General features: G+C 39.2%; 2 protein-coding genes across 2 annotated transcripts; one reads left to right on the plus strand and one right to left on the minus strand.

Moving 5' to 3' along the window:
* The first annotated feature begins 1,487 nt into the window (after positions 1-1,487).
* LOC117914057 (cation/H(+) antiporter 19) lies at positions 1,488-5,053 on the plus strand. The gene is made up of 3 exons (XM_034829222.1): positions 1,488-1,792; positions 2,508-3,509; positions 3,602-5,053. Exons 1-3 carry the CDS (start codon positions 1,595-1,597, stop codon positions 4,808-4,810), a joined length of 2,409 nt encoding a protein of 802 aa, XP_034685113.1. The 5' UTR covers positions 1,488-1,594; the 3' UTR covers positions 4,811-5,053.
* A 333-nt stretch (positions 5,054-5,386) lies between these two features.
* On the minus strand, positions 5,387-18,664 carry LOC117914640 (condensin-2 complex subunit D3). The gene is made up of 9 exons (XM_034830054.1): positions 17,078-18,664; positions 15,513-16,250; positions 7,665-8,159; positions 7,374-7,465; positions 7,201-7,288; positions 6,966-7,080; positions 6,741-6,867; positions 6,472-6,646; positions 5,387-6,179 (listed from the first exon to the last, which is right to left on the minus strand). The coding sequence occupies exons 1-9, from the start codon at positions 18,599-18,601 to the stop codon at positions 5,496-5,498; spliced, it is 4,038 nt and encodes a 1,345-aa protein (XP_034685945.1). The 5' UTR covers positions 18,602-18,664; the 3' UTR covers positions 5,387-5,495.
* Positions 18,665-19,719: the final 1,055 nt, after the last annotated feature.

Consider the following 19,719-nt stretch of genomic DNA (forward strand, 5'->3'; position numbering starts at 1 on the left):
TAAGTTGAAGAAAAGTCAAGGAAACCATGATGTCAAAGAACCTAAACAAACAAGGGTTAATCAGTCAGAATGCCAAAGGTCAAACAAGATGATGGGTTCCCTATTCACAATAATTCATGCCCTCCAATCATACCAAATTTTAGTTTGATTATAATATATTGTCACAAAAAAACTTAGATTATATCATCCAAAGCAAGTTGTGGAGAATATTCCACTACCTAATATGTTAATATCATTAGTGTTAGCATCCCCACACGGAATCCAATCATCACTACCACATTTTATTTTATTTGATTCTATTTTTGGTATATGGGATATTACAAATATAGCTAATCCAAGATGTGGGCAAGGGAGATTGGTTGTTAGGACAATGAGTTGGTTATTTTGTTTTGATATATCTTGATTTAGGAAACTTTTTTGTGGGTGACTTGTTCTCTATTGAAAAGTCAAGGTAGTTGTTGGTTTAATTGGAAAGTAATAGATAAATCTAAAAAAGTTTATTTAGTAGTAAGTTAAGTGATTAAATGGTTAAAATGGATTGAAGCATTTTTTATGAATTAAAAGGGCTTAAATTAATATTTTGAAAAAATAGGGAACACTCGAGCGGTGGGAGTACGCTCGAGTGGTGGAAGTGTGCTTGAGTAGTCATCCCAAATCTATCAGAAAATTACAGATTTATTATTTGGAAATTTACGAGTATTCTTTTTAAAAAATTTGGGATATTGATTGCTTAGGTCTATAGGCCTTTATAAATCTTCTTTTATTCTTTTTAGGATGAGACACATTAAAAGAAGACCAATCTAACTTGTCCTATCATTCTCAATCTTTCAACAAAGATTCAATGTTTAAATCTTTGGTTGTTAAAAGACTTGCATCCATTCATCGAAGCTAAGGAGAATTTACTAGGGCAATTAGAAATTGTTGCAACACAAACGTAGATCAAGTTGAAGATTTGGAGATTGTTACGTCGTAAATATGAATCAAGTTGTAGGTTATGGAAAGTAAGTTTTAGGGGTAAGTTATCAGATAATTCTGTGTAACTTAATCTCAAATAGTAAATTTTAGATTTAAGGTCTTAGACCCTATATATTTTTATCTTTTCTACGTAAAAATGTTTATGTCTTTCGTCTAAATATTTTCTTACTTTAATATTGCTCGAAACTCGGGTTAATATAATTCATATCTTAAATTATAATCTTTAAAAAATAGTCATTAAACCCTGTAAGTGTTAGTAGACAAATAGTTTTTCAAATATGATTGGGTGTAATATTCAATTTTTTTTTTTCTTTCATTTTTAAAAACTCAGGATACGATTTCAAATAAATTGTATTAAGTTACATATGGGCGGTGGGATTTTATTATTTTAATATAATTCGTCCCTTTTTTCGCTGATGAGAAAAGGATTCTACCTCTTCAACAGACCACCCACTATATATAGGGTGGCAAAGGTGCCTGGTTGCCAAATATTCTGGACATGCCATGGGGACGATGACCCATTTCAGCTGAAGCCTGTCTCATTCATTTCCTATTTATATATATATTAATTAAGGTTCTTCTCTGGAGGCCTTGGGTGTGGGCGTGGGTCGGTTTAGGGATGGCGACAAATGGAACAGCCAAGGTTTGCCCGGCGCCAATGAAGGCAACGTCCAATGGATCCTTCCAAGGTGACAATCCCCTGGATTTTGCGCTTCCCCTCCTCATCTTGCAGATATGCTTGGTCGTCGTCTTCACCAGAACGCTTGCCTTGATTCTGAAACCACTCAGACAGCCCAGAGTCATTGCAGAGATTATCGTGAGTCCCCCCACCTCTCCTCTTCTCTTCTACAAAACCAGAACCAGCTTCCTCGATTATTGGCCACGTATTTTTGATATGGCTCTGATGTGATGTGACGATGATATTCTTTTTATCTTACTGGTTTTTGTCGCTCATGTTGTCCCATATTCCTTCAAAATGCAGACATATTAATGCAAATACAAACCTAAAAAATCACCACCAATGGAGAGCAGATCAAATGCTAGCTCTTGCTAATATTTCTAGCAGCTATCTATCTTGTCAAATATCATAACTTGTAGTCATGGAAGGCAGACCCTGATCAAAACAAGGAGAAACCATTATTGCATGGTTTGACGTGGTCTTGTTCTGAAGTTGCCATGAATTTGACTAAAATAATTTTTATTCCACTTCAGAGAAAAATTCCAATTGTTCCATTGGGTATGATGTTTGGAGGGCCACTTAATAAAAATAAAATTAAAATTAAAATTGAATTCAAATTATGAAATATTTTGTCTTCTTTTTCTTTTTTCAATTCAAAAAAGTACTGGTAGCTAAATCTACTGCAATTTTTAACTCTTTCTCTCTCTTTCTCTGTCTGTATATACCCTTTTTTTGTTTTTTAATAGAAGAAACAGGATCTGTGTTATTATTTCATTCATTATCTTTGATTAAGAGAAGCATTCTGGTTCTTGCATATATGTATATGCTGATGATGATGTTGCATTCATGGCAGGGAGGAATACTGCTCGGCCCATCTGCGATGGGGCGAAGTACCAAGTTTCTGCACAGAGTCTTCCCTGCCAGGAGCATGACTGTCCTGGACACTGTGGCCAACATTGGCCTCCTCTTCTTCCTGTTTTTGGTGGGTCTTGAGCTTGACATTCGGGCTATCCGAAGGACCGGCAAAAAGTCCCTAGGAATAGCCGTCGTAGGTATCACCTTCCCTTTCGTTCTTGGCATTGGCACTTCAGTTGTTCTACGCTCCACAATTTCCAAGGGAGTAGACCACGCCCCTTTCCTCGTCTTCATGGGCGTCTCCTTGTCCATCACCGCTTTTCCAGTCCTTGCCCGTATCCTAGCAGAGCTGAAACTTCTCACCACTGACGTGGGCCGCATGGCAATGTCAGCGGCCGCCGTCAATGACGTTGCTGCCTGGATTCTCCTCGCACTTGCCATAGCTCTCTCTGGCGATAACACATCACCCCTCGTTTCCGTATGGGTCCTACTCTGTGGCTGTGCGTTTGTGGCAGCAGCTATCCTATTCTTAAGACCGGCACTTGCATTTATGGCTCGGCGCTCCCTTGGAGGCGAACCCGTGAACGAGCTCTACATATGTATTACGCTATCGCTAGTATTGGCTGCAGGTTTCGTCACCGACACAATCGGCATACATGCTCTCTTTGGGGCGTTTGTCGTGGGCATAGTTGTACCCAAAGATGGCCCCTATGGGGAGATCTTAATAGAGAAGATCGAGGATCTGGTTTCAGGGCTTTTTCTGCCGCTCTACTTTGTATCAAGTGGACTCAAGACCAACGTCGCTACCATAAGCGGTGGCCAATCCTGGGGCCTGCTAGTCCTGGTTATATTCACGGCTTGTTTTGGAAAGATTGTGGGGACGGTTGTGGTCTCCCGCATATTTAAGGTGCCGAAAAGGGAGGCTGTTGTACTTGGATTCCTCATGAACACCAAGGGCTTGGTGGAGCTGATTGTCCTCAACATTGGAAAGGACCGGAAGGTACATAAGCTCACTCATTCTGGTACATAGTTGATGATTTTTGGTCTGGGCAGGTGGCTGACCATCTTGCTTCCTTGTTTGATTATATATAGGTGCTGAATGATCAGACTTTTGCTATCTTAGTTCTTATGGCGTTGTTCACCACCTTCATCACCACCCCAATTGTGACCGCCTTGTATAAGCCAGCCAGGAAGATAGCATCTTACACGCACCGGACTGTTCAGCGCAGAGGACCTGATTCAGAGTTCCGTATACTGGCATGCTTCCATAGCACTCGAAACATTCCCACAATGATCAACCTAATAGAGTCTTCCCGTGGGACACGACGCGGACGTCTTTGTGTGTACGCTATGCACTTGATGGAGCTCTCGGAGCGGTCTTCCGCCATCTCAATGGTACACAAAGCACGCAGAAATGGCCTCCCCTTCTGGAACAAGAAACGTACACACAAAGATCAGATGGTGATAGCATTTGAGGCCTACCAGCAGCTCAGTAGTGTTTCTGTCCGTCCTATGACGGCCATCTCCCCGCTCAACAGTATCCACGAAGACATCTGCACAAGCGCCCACCAAAAGCAAGTGGCCATGATTCTACTCCCATTTCACAAGTATCAGCGTCTGGATGGGGTGATGGAGTCGTTGGGACACTCGTTCCATCTGGTGAACCAGCGGGTCATTCGGCACGCCCCTTGCTCTGTAGGAATCCTTGTAGACCGCGGCCTAGGAGGTACCAGTCAAGTCTCCGCCAGTCACGTGTCTTATTCCATAGCCATTCCCTTTTTTGGTGGACGTGACGACCGTGAAGCTCTGGCATATGGTGTTAGGATGGCCGAGCACCCTGGAATCAAGCTCACAGTCATAAATTTTGTTGCTTCCCCAGGGAAGTCGCTTCTGGATTGGAATACCGGAGATGGTGCTGCGACAGTCCAAATCAATGAAATAACACAAGACGGAAAAGAAGACGATGACCAACTCTTCTCCGAGCCCAATTTCACGGAAAATGAGTCCATATCCTACGAGAAGCGGGTGGTAGAAGGGAAGGCAGGCATTGTGGCAAAGCTGACATCAATGACCAACACCAACCTCTTCTTGGTGGGGAGAATGTCGGCAGTAGCAGAACTGACAGAAAGAAGCGACTGTCCGGAACTGGGCCCAGTTGGGAGCTTCCTAGCGTCTTCCGAATGCTCCACCACCGCATCGGTTTTAGTTATTCAGCAGTATAACCCCACAGCAAATTTTTCCCCGCTGGCGGAAGAAGAAGCTTCAGAACTCTCAGACGGACCAGATGATGCACAAGTGTGATACACATAGATATGGAATCCCCTTCAACGTCCTACATGCTTGATTACCAATTCTGAACAATTGTGGTCCAAGTCATACACATATGTTGATACATGCATAAAGCTACAGACTAAGGAGAGAGATCTCCGCCCTTTTAGACTTTGCTTAATTCTGAAATGCATCACTGTCTCTAGTTTTGGGCCAGAGGACTCGGCAGTCGGATCCCAATTAAATCATATCCATCATAAGCACTCACTAACCTAATCTAAATCTCGTCGGGTAATATCAAGAAGCGTCATCAATTATTGATATCAATCAGTTACCCTTTTTATTGAATAAAAATAAATAAATATTTTAACTTTTTCTATTCAATCAAAAAACAAATATATGTTCAATCATAAATCAAAATCAAACTAACTTTCTATAATAATTGCATTTAAATGTTATTAGTAAAATAAAATAAAGTCTGATCCCCATGGACTTCAATAAAAATAACTTCATAAATTTTAAATAAAACTAAAAATTAAATAAAATATTTTAAAAACACATTTAATATTTTTTTTCCTTTTTATTCCATAAATTTTTATTTTATCACAATTTTTTAATAAAATAAAGAGGATATCATTACTAACTAACTATATGCAAATAATTTTTTCCATTCTCTACATTGAAACCAGACCAAAACCCCAACAACTAGTTAGGGCAATTAACAGTTTTCGTCATCAGAATTGAAAGACTGTCTTCTCCTCAAAGATTCTATGACATCTAAGGGTCTATCTCCCCTAGAAGAGGTTGTTCCTCCCATGGAAGACTTGAGCTTGGGTCTACCAATTGAAGTGAAGGGTGGTGTTGGAGACCCCCTGTTCACTTCCTTGAGCACTGATCGAACTGTGGCTGCAGCCACTGCATCTGACATTGCTGAAGCCACTCTTGAATGAACTGGCAACCTCTCTGTGAACTTAGAAACATGGGGGGAACGATAACATGGCTGCATGGTTGCCACAGCTGCAGCAGCTGTGGATTTGGCCTTTGCTGCATCATACTTTTCCATGTCATAAATGAGCTCCTTCTGAAGCTGCTTATCAGCTACCAACATGTCATCAATCTCATTCTTGTAGTCCTTGAGAAGAATTCGTAAGCATTCCATGAGGGAACCTGTAAGGGGGCTGTTCTTGCTCTCCAATAGCCGCTTCAGCTCTATGAAGATGGGAATGGTGTTTTGGACAAGGCTCTTTTTAACTGCTTGAGTTATGGCCCTTCCTCTAGCAGCAGAAGCAGCAGAAGCTGCTCCACCATCTAAGCCTTCTTCTTCCCCATCTGCTGAATCGGATGTTGATCCACGGGTTGATGGGATACGAATCTCTTTGCAGGCAAGAATTCGGAAAGTATCCTGTTTCATCAATTCAACAAAAGATAATTGTACACAGAAACATGTCAGTAACCAAAAAAACACATTACTAAACAACCACAAGTTTCTAGCTAGAAAATTCATGACCCAAAAGAAAACAGAGGCCATTTCTGTGATTCATGTGGTTCACTTTGTGATGAAATGGTTGCAGCATTCCTCCATTGTAATACGACACAATCTAATTGGTAATTGGTGTAATAAATAGAGGAGAAAGATCTATTCAATTCGATGTGAAACTAGGGAAGCTCACACACCAATATTCAGGGATTACTACCTGCAGGACAGACTGTCCATGGACATCTTCCATATTGAGCATGCCATCAGATGCAGCTGCAAGGATTTCAGCACATAGCTTTGCAAAAGTAGCTAAAAGGTGCTCTGGGGCCATTTGTTTCAGCAAACAAACATAGATGTGCATCCTTTTAGATCTTGACTTTTCATCATTACCTCTGGAAAAGAAAAAAAAAAATCATATACATATACATTGGATCTTCTTTCCAATTTTAGCTGTTTTCCTAGTCACTGAATCTGAAATTTACTGACCTAATAGAAAAACGGTCTCTTTCAGTCTGCTTACTCTGAGAATCATTACCTCCATTATGGACATGGCAGTCATTCAGAACAAAAATGGCTTCAACAAAACTGTTATAAGCTAGAAGAGGTGCCTTGGCTGCAATCCAAACACATCAGATGAAGAATTCACTCTGGATAAACATAAATCATTGTTTCCATGACGAGATAGATTAGTAACTGTAAAAGCAGTGTAACCTTTCAAGATATTCCCAAAGAGGAAATCTGCAAGCCGCCTTATCTCTTCTGATTCATCAACAAGAGACAAAAGGAATCGGAGGAAGAGTACTCCTCTCCACTTCACATAGTCCCTCTGGGCATGATAATAAGGTTAAAGGAACATTAAAAACTTTGCTGCCGCTTAATTGATCTTCAAAAATGAACATGGGAGAATAATATCATAAATGACAAAGCTATAGAAATAGAAACAAACCTGCAATAATCTAGAAAGAAGTATAAATGTCTGCCTTCTCACAAGCTCGCATGAATCACGAAGACATTTTGTGATCTTTGATACATAACTGTTAACTTCAACAATAGCTAGTTAGAATAGCAAAGAGATTCTTTGAAACATTGTCATACTTTTAAATTTTTTATAGCCCTCACCAATCAACTAAAGCAGTGTACCGGACACAAAAATCTGCCAATGTAACTACAATATTGTTGCGGAGGGCTGCACAGTCACTCTTCTCAAGTTCCTGGAACAATGCATGCATGGTGTGTGAACTCAGACTACTTTTACAGCAAGTTGATCAAGCAAATAGAAGCAAATAAAATAAAATAAGGTTGAGCAAACAGGTTTCAGTGATAATTCACAGGAAAAATTGTTAGAAAGGGCAATGCATAAGGAAAAAACAAAAAGGAAATACAGAAGCCACACCAGGTTGAAAACCAAACCTGCACAAACAAAGGGATGTATCTCTTTGCAAGTTCCCCATCTGCAAGGCAGATTTTCCCCATTGTCACCCATGCATGAATGTACAAGGAAGGGGCTGCCTGCTTTAAGGGAAATGTATTGCCTTGTAACTTATACAATTTTGTATCAGAACTTCCGGAGGTAATTATGGTGTGTAAAATTGGAATAATGGCATCCAAATTGGCAGAAGGAAAAATGATAACCAAAGACCCGATAGTATAAACTGCGGTAATTGCTCGTGACAATGATCTGGACATGGTCAATGCTGTTCTGCCTTTCCTCCTTGCACCTCCAGGTGGTGTGCGAAAGTCACTGTCTATGTTTGCTTCTGAGGCCTCTGAAATGTACTTATCTAGAATCTGAGAAGCTTTAGAGAGAAGTTTGTGTACACATTTCTGAACAAGGTCATCAGCCTCATCAGGATTTAAAACCTGTCTCTTGCACAATGTTCTGAGTGCTTTTACATGCGCGTTAACCTGCCACCAAACAACACAAAACAATCACACACATGCAGAGATATATTAGAAGAAACATGGGTTTCACAGAGTAGGATACTGCTATGGATTCAGCAAGAAAATGTTAACACGATCACTGAAAACATCAAGTATGGAGTTGACATTACTGAAAGCAGAAAGGAAGATCTCCATTTTCAACCTGGAAAACCCTTGAATTCTCAAAACAGAGCCTCCATCAAAACTGAATAACAAGTAGAAACTTTCTAAAGCTCACCCTGGCTAACATCATAATGAAAACTTGACTTTTTAAAACAAGAAAAAAGTGCTAAATTAAGACTAAAAAACAATGAACCCAAAAGACAAAAATTTTTTTTTTTTTTTGATAAGTAAAGAGAAGTATATTAAAATGAAAGAGGAAACACCAAACTAGTGTCCTCTAGGTATACAAAGAGTATACAAAAGCAGCCCCTCGACTCAAAACCAAGGAAGCGAGCCGGAGCCCCTACCTATAACAAAAGCCTAGCCACTCAATAAAGCTAACCAGAGACCGCGGGCTCAAAACTATAAACATCCTCACCCATGACCACAGATTACATACAAAAGAATGTTTCAACCTTTGGATTGACAACACCTCATTCCCAAAAGCCAACGAATTTCTTTCCTTCCAAACGACAAAAATAAACTGATGGTTATGATTTCACAGGCAACTTCTCCAAGTTCTACATCAAACATTCACATATGATGACATGCTGATGCTATTAAATTAACTTAACAAAGCCTTAAAGCCAACAACTTTAGGCCAGATACAAGAATCCTTTTTCTACATCCAAATATATCTAGAACCATATGCATGTGACATCCTCTCTGCTTGGTTCATTCAGCTACAATCAATTTGCACATGTGATATATATCATGGAATTAACATTATCACAAATTCTCTTCCTGCATAACTGTGCATATACAAATCAATTTATCAACCATAATTTATTAAGGAGTGGACGGTAAACTAAAGTCCACAGCATTAAAGGTGGATCGTATGAAACACAGTAGAAAAAGCACACATGAATAAGAAATGAACTGCATGCCCAATACCTGAAGGAACAAATTCCCCATAGGAGCAGCACATTGTTTAGAAATTTCTTCAATTAAAGTATATGTAGAATAATGCTATCATAAAACAATTGTGATGTAGGACAACCCTAGGATGGTTGCCTACACTCAAGGGTAGGTGGGCTAGGGTTTTATTTTTAGGGTGTAAGGAGAGGAACAAGGAATAAACTTTATGGTAGAGAAAATTATAAGATAAGAAATAGAGAGAAAGAAGAAACAATGAAGAAAAGATGGAAAACCTTAGAGTCTCACTAAGGCCTTCTAGGAGTCTCACCTAGAAGAAAATCAATGGAGTCTCACCATTGAGGATTGCAACCTTGCAATAAAAAAAAGTATAATATTATTCATCAAAATTCATCCTTTTGATTTACATTGATTAGCCTATTTATAGGCTTCTCTAAGAAATCCAAAGTCTACTAGGACTCTAATAACCTATTCTACTAGGACTCTAATAACCAATTCTACTAGGACTCTAATAACCTATCATGACTCAAATTCTAATTATATTATAACTCAACTAGCTAATCCTAATTAGACTCCAACAAATACCAATCCCTATTCAATTCTAATTAATATAATCCTACTTAAAGTTTACTTAGGTCTTCCCTTTCTTCCTTGAATAAACTTTAAAAGGCTTTCCCCCATCAATTCTCCCCGGCTTGAAAGAACTCGGCTCCGACGAGTTAGATGCTTGATACAATTCATAGAGATCGGGGTTAATCTTCTGAAAATCCGTTGTCGTAATCCATGTATTCTCAGAATGTGGTTTGCCTCGCCATTTCACCAAAAATTTTGGTATCCACCTTGTCGAGTAGACACAAGTTGATCATCAAGAACATACTCGATCTCAGGACGTGGGCTAAGAGTAGGTGGTAATTGAAGATCCAACTCTTCACTTACATCGTTGTGATGGCCATGGTAGATATACAAATCTTCCACATTAAATATTGGACTAAAATGCAAGTTTGAAGGGAGCTCTAACAAATAAGCATTCTCACCCAACCGCTTTAGTACCCGAAATGGACCTGCTTTCTTAGCTTGAAGCTTTTGATATGTGTTCGGATGAAATCTTTCTGGTCGTAAACGAACCATCACTAGATCACCTTCTTGAAACTGAATATATCTTCGATGTGCATCTGCTGCCTCTTTATAGTTCTCATTGCTGATCTTGATTTTTTCTCGTACCTTTTCATGTATATCTCGTATATGACGTGCAAATGCATCACCATCTTGGCTGGTGCGGACAGAAGTAGGTAATGGTATAAGATCAACAGGTTGCTTAGGTTTCAGCCCATATGCCACTTCAAAAAGTGAGTACCCAGTAGTACGATTAGTGGAACTATTGAAAGCAAATTCGGCTTGTGGTAAGACATTATCCCAATTTCTCAACTGATCTCTCACAATGCATCTCAAAGATTGCCAAGACTGCGATTGACAACTTCTGTTTGTCCATCAGTTTGAGGATGAAAAGAACTTGAAAATTTTAATTGAGTACCTAGCTTGGCCCACAAGGTTTTCCAAAAATAGCTCATAAACTTGACATCGCGATCAGAAACAATGGATTGTGGTAATCCATGCAATCGAACTACTTCTTTAAAGAATAAGGCAGCAACATAAGAAGCATCCGAAGCCTTCTTACATGGGATAAAATGTGCCATTTTGGAAAATCTATCAACCACAACAAATATAGAATCAAAGCCCCGTTGTGTCCTTGGTAATCCAAGTACAAAATCCATGCTCAAGTCTTCCCAAGGTTTGGAAGGAACTGGTAATGGCGTATATAACCCCGTATTTTGCTTTGAACCTTTTCCTACTTGACATGCTCGACATTGTTTGATAACCTTCCAAACATCCTTCTTTAAACTAGGCCAAAAGAAGCGATCTTCCACCAAAGCAATGGTCTTATCTCGTCCAAAATGTCCACCCATTCCGCCTCCATGAAGTTCCCATATGACATGATCACGTAGAGAAGTCCTTGGTAAGCATAAACGATTTTTATAAAACAAGTACCCTTCTAAAATTTGGAAATCAATACATGTTGCTTTTGAACCACTCAAAAGAGAGGAATAAACATCTCCAAAATCAGCATCATTGTCATAGCAATGCTTCAATTCTTCAAATCCAATTGTAGTGGTTGACATGTTTACTAAGAGAAGGGTCTTCCTGCTAAGGGCATCAGCTACTTTATTTTCAATTCCTGCACAATGCCTTAAATTAAAGGTAAACAGTTGAAGAAAACTACTCCATTTTGCATGTCGAGAGTTAAGCTTCTTTTGAGAATTAAGATATCGCAAGGCTTCATGATCTGAATACAAAACAAACTCCTTGTAACTGAGATAATGTTGCCAATGCCTAATTGCTTGCACCACTGCATAGAATTCAAGATCATATGTGGAGTATTTTTTCTTTGCCCCATTGAGCTTCTCACTAAAGAAAGCCACAGGATGTCCCTCTTGGCTAAGGACTGCTCCAATTCCCACATGGGAAGCATCACAGGCCACCTCAAATACTTTCTCAAAGTCTGGTAGGCATAGGATAGGAGGGTTCACCATCTTGGATTTGATTTCTTCAAATGCCTTGTTGGCTGCCTTGGTCCAAATAAATAAACCAGGTTTCATGCATTCAGTAATTGGGGCCATAATAGAGCTGAAATTTCGAATAAATCGTCGATAGAATGTAGCCATTCCATGGAAGCTTCGCACCTCATGGATATTTGTTGGTACTGGCCAATCAACAATAGCTTTGATCTTCTCCGGATCTGTTTCAACACCCTTAGAAGACACAACAAAGCCAAGAAATACAACACTAGGGCTCATGAAAGTACATTTTTTCAAATTAATGTAAAACTTTTCAGCCCTAAGAGTGCGCATTACTTGCTTCAAGTGTTCCTCATGATCTTCACAAGATCGACTATAGATAAGAATATCATCAAAATAGACAACAACAAACCGTCCAATAAAAGGTTTTAATACCTGCGTCATAATCCGCATGAAGGTACTTGGAGCATTGGTTAGTCCAAACGGCATGACTAACCACTCATACAATCCATCCTTAGTTTTGAAAGATGTCTTCCATTCATCCCCTGGTCTAATACGTATTTGATGATATCCACTTCTTAGATCAATCTTTGAGAAGATTACTGATCCAACCATCATATCTAGCATGTCATCAAGTCTTGGAATTGGAAATCGATACTTGATTGTGATTTTGTTGATTGCACGACTATCCACACACATCCGCCATGATCCATCCTTCTTTGGTGTTAGTAGGGCAGGAACTCCACAAGGACTTAGGCTTTCACGAATAAAGCCTTTAGTAAGTAATTCATCAACTTGCCTTTTCAATTCAGCATGCTCTGTTGGATTCATTCTGTAGGCTGGTAAATTTGGTAATGATGCACCAGGAATCAAATCAATGGCATGTTGTATGTCACGCATAGGAGGGAGTTCATTAGGTAACTCCGCAGGCCACAAGTCAGAAAAGTCATCAAGGATTTTACGTGCGTTTGCTGGATATTCCTTGTCTTGCTCTTTAAATTCTTCCACTTTTCGAGCCATTAAAGCAAAAATAACTTTAGTTTCCTTGCTCTCATTTTCAAATTGACACATAGTAAGTACCTTTTTTGGTTGTGCATTCTCATCTGACTTCTTAATTGGAGGGACTTCTTTCATTGGACGAAGGATCTTCTTACGTCCGTTGTGTATGAGAGCATATGTATTTTCATAGCCGTCATGTTGAACTTTTCTATCAAAGAGCCAAGGTCTTCCAAGTAAAATATGACTTACTTTAATGGGTAAGACCTCACACCATACAGACTCTTCAAAGTCCTTACCAAAAAGGAATGTCACTAAACAACGAAAACTTACCGGGATAGAGGTGTCATTAACCCATGCTACTCTGAATGGATTTGGATGTCTCTCTGTTTTAAGGTTTAGCTTCTCAACAAGTTCTTGTGAAGCTATGTTCAAACTGCTACCTCCATCAATGATCATGGTGCATAATCTCCCTTGGCAAGAAATACATGTTTGGAAAATGCTAGTACGCCGCCAATCTTCTTCTCCTTTTACTTTTGGAACGGTTAATAAAGGTCGTACTACAAGACTATGTCCTTCCGTCATACCATCATAGTAGTCAAATTCTTCACTAACTTCATCTTCATTGTAGGTCTCTTCTTCCTTTGGGTAACTTTCCAATTCAGATTCTGGTTCTTCAACACAAAAGTGTAAACTTTTGGTTGGGCATACAACAGCATAATGACCATGCCCACCACACTTAAAGCATAAAGGAGTCACGTCTACTTTTCTATCTCCATTACTCGTTGAATTTTGCCCCTTATTACCATTCTTATAAGCCACATTCGAAGTTTGTTGAGTGTTGCCCCCACCATTCACATGATTAGGAGTTCTGAAGTTTGATGTGCTTAAAGGTTTGCTTGCTGTCCTGTTGGAGAAAGTGCTCCCAATTTGTGAACTTGGACGCCTGGAAACCCGGAATTTGAGGCTTTCTTCTATTTGAGGGCTAGTTGATAAACGTCATCTACGGTATAAGTGTGTGCAGCTATCATCTCAAGTTGAATCTCCATTCGAAGTCCAGCTTTGTAGCGGGCTGCAAGTTGAGCATCACTTTCCCGCACTTGATTTCGAATGCTCAATTCATGGAATTCTTCTGTATATTCTTCAACGGACTTGGGACCTTGTTTAAGGGAAAACAATTTTGTATACATAAGTTGTTCATAATCAGGTGGGAGAAAGTGCTCCTTCATCTTCAACTTCATCTCGTCCCATGTGTCAATAGGCGGTTGGCCAGTTCTATGAGCTTGATTCTCAATATTATGCCACCATAGACGTGCTGCTCCTTTCAACTTTGCCTTCACAAAACGAACTTTTCTATTTTCGGGCATTGCATACCAATCAAAGTAATCTTCCATTGACATAATCCAATCAAGAAAAGCTGTTGGATTTAGTTTTCCATAAAATTCAGCAACTTCAAGACGTACCTTTTTTGTCACATCATCATCTAGCTCAAAAAGTTTGGCCCTTCTTTGATTCCCCATCATAAAATTGTCTTGTTCTTCGCGTGATCGATTTGGCGATTGTCTAAATTGATGACTTGCGATCTCCTCTTCAATTGGTCGTTTTTCTTGGCTCTTTTCTAATAACTTCATGATCTCATCAAGTTTGCTATTTAGTTGTATTATAGCATCTTGATGGGATTGTTGTGTGGCTGAAATTTCCTCCAAGCGTATTGTAGCGGCATCTTGATTGCTAGAAGTTTTTTTGGAACTCATGCTTGCATAAGTTGCTCCGCTCCTTAATTGCATATGCCTTCAAGCCAAGAATTTTGGCTCTGATACCAAAATTGATGTAGGACAACCCTAGGATGGTTGCCTACACTCAAGGGTAGGTGGGCTAGGGTTTTATTTTTAGGGTGTAAGGAGAGGAACAAGGAATAAACTTTATGGTAGAGAAAATTATAAGATAAGAAATAGAGAGAAAGAAGAAACAATGAAGAAAAGATGGAAAACCTTAGAGTCTCACTAAGGCCTTCTAGGAGTCTCACCTAGAAGAAAATCAATGGAGTCTCACCATTGAGGATTGCAACCTTGCAATAAAAGAAAGTATAATATTATTCATCAAAATTCATCCTTTTGATTTACATTGATTAGCCTATTTATAGGCTTCTCTAAGAAATCCAAAGTCTACTAGGACTCTAATAACCTATTCTACTAGGACTCTAATAACCAATTCTACTAGGACTCTAATAACCTATCATGACTCAAATTCTAATTATATTATAACTCAACTAGCTAATCCTAATTAGACTCCAACAAATACCAATCCCTATTCAATTCTAATTAATATTAATCCTACTTAAAGTTTACTTAGGTCTTCCCTTTCTTCCTTGAATAAACTTTAAAAGGCTTTCCCCCATCAAATTGTCTTATAGCCACTTGAGCTAGTTAACCCTATTCATTTGTATAAATTTTTTTTATTACACAGTTTGCAGTATTATTGCCATAAAATGGTACATATTAGATAAACTTCAACTCAAGCTATTAAGCAATTCACATATTGTAATCTCTGTATCCATTTCAGATCACCTGAAACTTGTATAGCAGGCAAAGCAAATTCATATTTTTATCCGACGACCTTGGAAAATGGCAAGATCAGTGTGCAACAAAGGAAATGAGAATATAAGGAGAGAAAACAAAGCAGCCTTTCTGTATACCATATCACTATATTAGTGATGCCAAATGATAAATACCTCAGTTGAATGCATGTTGAACTCCTCAATCCGTGTAAGCAAGTTGTGACCTAAAGCAGCAGCAGGTTCAGGGGGCAGTTCCACAGAAACATTGGAAATTGTTTTCAATAGAAAAACGCGATCTCCAGCCCAAGCAACAGAATTGGACATGATGCGATCTACCCCATCATCAAAATCTTGTACTGGGCTCCTAAATTCAACCCCTGGTCCATTCTTGTCAAGGAGCTGCCAATGATGATGGAGGAACTCCCAGTCCACTGCTTTTGAGAGGAACTCTGACACCTCTGATAGAAGAAACCAGGCCCCAGGAGGGGCTGTCCACTTTTCTATTGGCATGGAATGGCTCAACCACAGAGACTCAGATGCCTTTATCATACCCTGAAGTGCAACAGCAATTTTGGGCTTCAGTCGTTTCTTCTTTCCTAGGCTTGTGCAGATCTTCTTCACCCAAGGTGCCACCTCCCCATTACAGATCTCTTTCAACAGAACCAAAACTTCTCCAGGAAATAAAAGCTCAATTTCCATCTCTAGACTTTTTGTCTTGGCATTCAAATCATTACAAACCAATTTCTTGTGTGCTGAAACAGTGGATCCAGCTCTAGACACACGATCCAAGACCAGTTCTAGAAACAGGTTCTCACATTCTTCCTGAATGCTAGATTCATTATCAGTTATTAAACGTGGAATAGAATGTAGCCACTCTGTTGTCACATTCCCATCTGGGAATGTTTTAAAAGCCTACAAAAGCAATGTGAGTGCAACATAAGATTAAGAAATGCCAAAAAAGAGATCATTTGGCAGAATTAAAAGAAAAAAAAAAAACAGAGAAATGATTAGGATTGCACACATTTGCATAAGCAGAGATCCAAATGGGTGCATCAGTATATGATTTCAGACCAAAAATAAAGGAGTGGAAAAATATATTTCCATATGCATTTATTGGAATTATGAAAATGCCTAAAAAACACAAAGGCAAAAGGGTCCATTGCTATGCCCACATATCTGATGGCCATTTATATAGGCAATAGGTGTTAAACTTTGTCAAACTTTTTACATGAAGCTGATGGTCTTGATTATCGTTTGAAAAGTGGAATTTCAGAACAGGATGCATGCAGAGGACTCTCATGTTTGGGACAGTGTGCTATGAATGATGACTAACTATAAACACAAAGAAGGTAGAATATTCATCTCACAAAAACACTCAAAGTGTCCCCCTAATATATTCACAAAATAACCCAGTGATATTGCAACACTATTCCCTATTTTTTAAATTGATTCATGTAGTAATATCCTCATTGACCAAAGAGAACAAACACAAATGGAACAATTAAAATTGATTCAACAGTTACTTGTTTTTGTACTTCTCATGCCGAATAGAACAAAGTAGGTTTAAATGCCATAGAAAAATCAAGGCCAGAAGTATTATTTGTAGGAAGTTTATGCATATGGTATTCAGAAGGGATCTTTAATGGCATCTATGTCAGTTTCAATATTGCTTAGTATCATATCAGGTGATGAAAGTAATCAACAGGAAACAATGGATGAGGCACAAAAATAACTTAAACCTCAGATAGGGCTGAAATTGCTGCTTTCCTAATGCTAACAAGCGGATCTGAACAAGCCATGCCCATTGTCTTGAGCAAGTCTCCAACAAATTCACCACCAAGAAGACCCGTCAACTTGGTAATTAGAAGAAGTGCAGCCTTCCTCACGGCTGCCTTCTCATCCATACATCTTTTCCTCAAAAGATCATTCATCCCGCCTTCCAGCTTCTGATGTGATGCACTGCCAAAGCCCATTACTTCCTTCAACATGACCTGATTCCTATCATCAGTGGACAAGAACCCCACTATCTGTGCCAGGTTTGTCAGAGCTCGAGCTCGAATCCCTGCAGTAGCATCCGAGCACCGCTGAATCAAAGCCTCCAAACAATTCAACCCCCATGAATTCTTGACTTCATTTCCAGTATTGACCCCCAATGGGTCCCTCAGTGACATTATAAGCAAAGGAAAAAGATCAACCGCCAAAAGCCTGAAATGGGACTTTCCTTGGGTCATCTTCACCACATACTTTACAAACCCAATTTGCTCCTCAAATTCCATAGTTTTAACAATCTCCATCACCGATTCCACAGCCAAAGCCCGAGGCTCAGACTTCTCAGGGGCCTTCTGCAACAAATACCTAGGAAGATTCACGATTGCTTTCTTAACACCATCAAACTCCTTAGCCATACCCATCATCCGATTCATCACAAATCCCAATGCAAATGTCCGAGCCTCCGACTTAGCCAGCAGAATCAAAGGCGATAACGACTTCAAAACCTCAGCCGCTGTAGTTGCCTGGTCTCCATGCTCAGAACTCAAAACTTCAGTCAAGACCCGGGAACACAAATGGGTTAATTTATCAAAACTTGCTGTGTTACCACACAATTCAAGCGCCATGGCAGGAATCTCGGCCACGGTCTGAACCAAAGACTTCAAACTATCAGGAAACCGGTCTAAATGAATCAAACCCAGAACCAGCTGTAGCCTTTCAAGAACAGAGAACAACATTCTCACATCAAATTCACTCTCCTCACTCCCATCACCATCATCAACCTCCCTCACCCGACTCCTAACACCCCTTGCCCGCCCACCCCCCTTCCTCTTTCTATACGCCGCCGCGTACGAGCCCCGACTCGACTCACCGAACCGAGGAGGACCCATTTTTCGATTCTTGAAACACTGACGAATAGAGCGAAGAAGAGAAAGAAAAGCCATGGGAGTGAAGAGGGTGAAAACAGGTGCATTCAGGGAGAGAAGCAAGGAGAGGTAGACTCTGGAGGCCAAGAGGGAGATGTGGGTGGGGCTTGAGTCCATGGCAGAGGCCATAGGGCGAATGAGAGAGGAGATCGAGAGGTTTCTGGATGAGAGGTCTTCGAAGAGGCGGTCAATGTGATGTGAGTCCTCGGTTGCGATGGCGTTGTCGAGCAGAGTTTGGAGATCCGAGAGGGTGGATTGGGAGATGGGTAGTGGAGGGTTTGGGTCAGAGAGGCTGGCTGTGGAGTGGGCTTCAAGGTCCGTGAGTATTCCAGATATGACCTCTTCCATGGCTGCCCGCCTTGGAGCCTCTCTGCGCTCCTGCAAATCTCTTCGTCTATCCTAAGCCTTTGAATTTGGGCGTTCCCGCTTAAAAGTTAAAAGCCCTGTTCTTAAATTTTATTTTATTTTATATACATCCTGTGAAATGCAGAAAGCGAAAACATGTTTTGAAAATGAGTTATTATTTTAAAACATTTTCAACATATTACTTTTAATATTTAAAGAAATACAAATGCCTTAATAATTTCGTGGTAACTGTTTTTTAGAACTATTTTCTATTTTTCCAGAACAAAAAACATAATAAAAACATCAAAAATCCGTTTAATAACCTAAAATCGTTTTCTGTTTTTTATTCTTACAAACAAAAAACAGAGTGTTTTCACATCACATTTTTTAATTGTTTTTTATTATTTTTACATGTTTTTTTATAACTATTTTAAAATGTAATTATGTAAATAATTAAAAATAAAACAATAGATATAAAAATTATTTTAAAACAAGTTAAAAACATTTTAAAATTTCATATAAACTTTTGTTGCACGAAAATCAGAAAACAGTTTTCAAAAACTATTTTTCACAACTATTTTTGAAATTAGTTACAAAAGTTATCCTTATATTCAAATATGTTTTCGTTTTTCTCATTTCCACTGTTTGTGTTATCTAAAAAACTAAAAATATTTAAAAATTCTTTTAAAAGGGAATTGAAAATTTTATTCCAAGCATCATTAGATAAAAATGAAGCAGTGAAATAAAGTGGATGAGGAAGCAAAAATTTTCCCAAAGAACTAAAAAACTTCACCTGGCATGGGATACTAGCAAGCAAAAAACCTAAAACTACTACCAGGAATTGAGAAAGGCTGACAGCTAAAGCTGCTTTCATGGCTTCCAAAGCCCACCATTTTAAATGAACTTTCTGGATTTTATCTCTAAAGCAATCAAACAGTTCCAAGAAAACCCGTTGATAAATAGAAAGAACCAATCTAATCTGCAACTGGATGAGACTAGAGAGGGAACTCAGGGTGTGAAATTTCTAGGGAAGATCAGCCTATTGGACTAGTTACAGGCCTTCAGCATCACAGATAGTTCACCAGTTACTTTGGTTTTTCAATTATACAAGCAAGGAAGCA

This window comes from Vitis riparia, chromosome 5, assembly GCF_004353265.1.
Source record: "Vitis riparia cultivar Riparia Gloire de Montpellier isolate 1030 chromosome 5, EGFV_Vit.rip_1.0, whole genome shotgun sequence".
Classification (NCBI taxonomy): Eukaryota; Viridiplantae; Streptophyta; class Magnoliopsida; order Vitales; family Vitaceae; genus Vitis; species Vitis riparia.

What these genes read in the sequence shown, in the direction of transcription:
- LOC117914640 (XM_034830054.1), bottom strand. Translation starts at nt 18,601, where the DNA reads ATGGAAGAGGTCATATCTGGAATACTCACGGACCTTGAAGCCCACTCC. An exon ending in ACATCCCTTTGTTTGTGCAG is followed by an intron (nt 7,466 to 7,664) that starts GTTTGGTTTTCA and finishes GCATTGTTCCAG; the next exon opens with GAACTTGAGAAGAGTGACTG. An exon ending in TACACTGCTTTAGTTGATTG is followed by an intron (nt 7,289 to 7,373) that starts GTGAGGGCTATA and finishes TGAAGTTAACAG; the next exon opens with TTATGTATCAAAGATCACAA.
- LOC117914057 (XM_034829222.1), top strand. Translation starts at nt 1,595, where the DNA reads ATGGCGACAAATGGAACAGCCAAGGTTTGCCCGGCGCCAATGAAGGCA. An exon ending in GAGTCATTGCAGAGATTATC is followed by an intron (nt 1,793 to 2,507) that starts GTGAGTCCCCCC and finishes CATTCATGGCAG; the next exon opens with GGAGGAATACTGCTCGGCCC. An exon ending in ACATTGGAAAGGACCGGAAG is followed by an intron (nt 3,510 to 3,601) that starts GTACATAAGCTC and finishes GATTATATATAG; the next exon opens with GTGCTGAATGATCAGACTTT.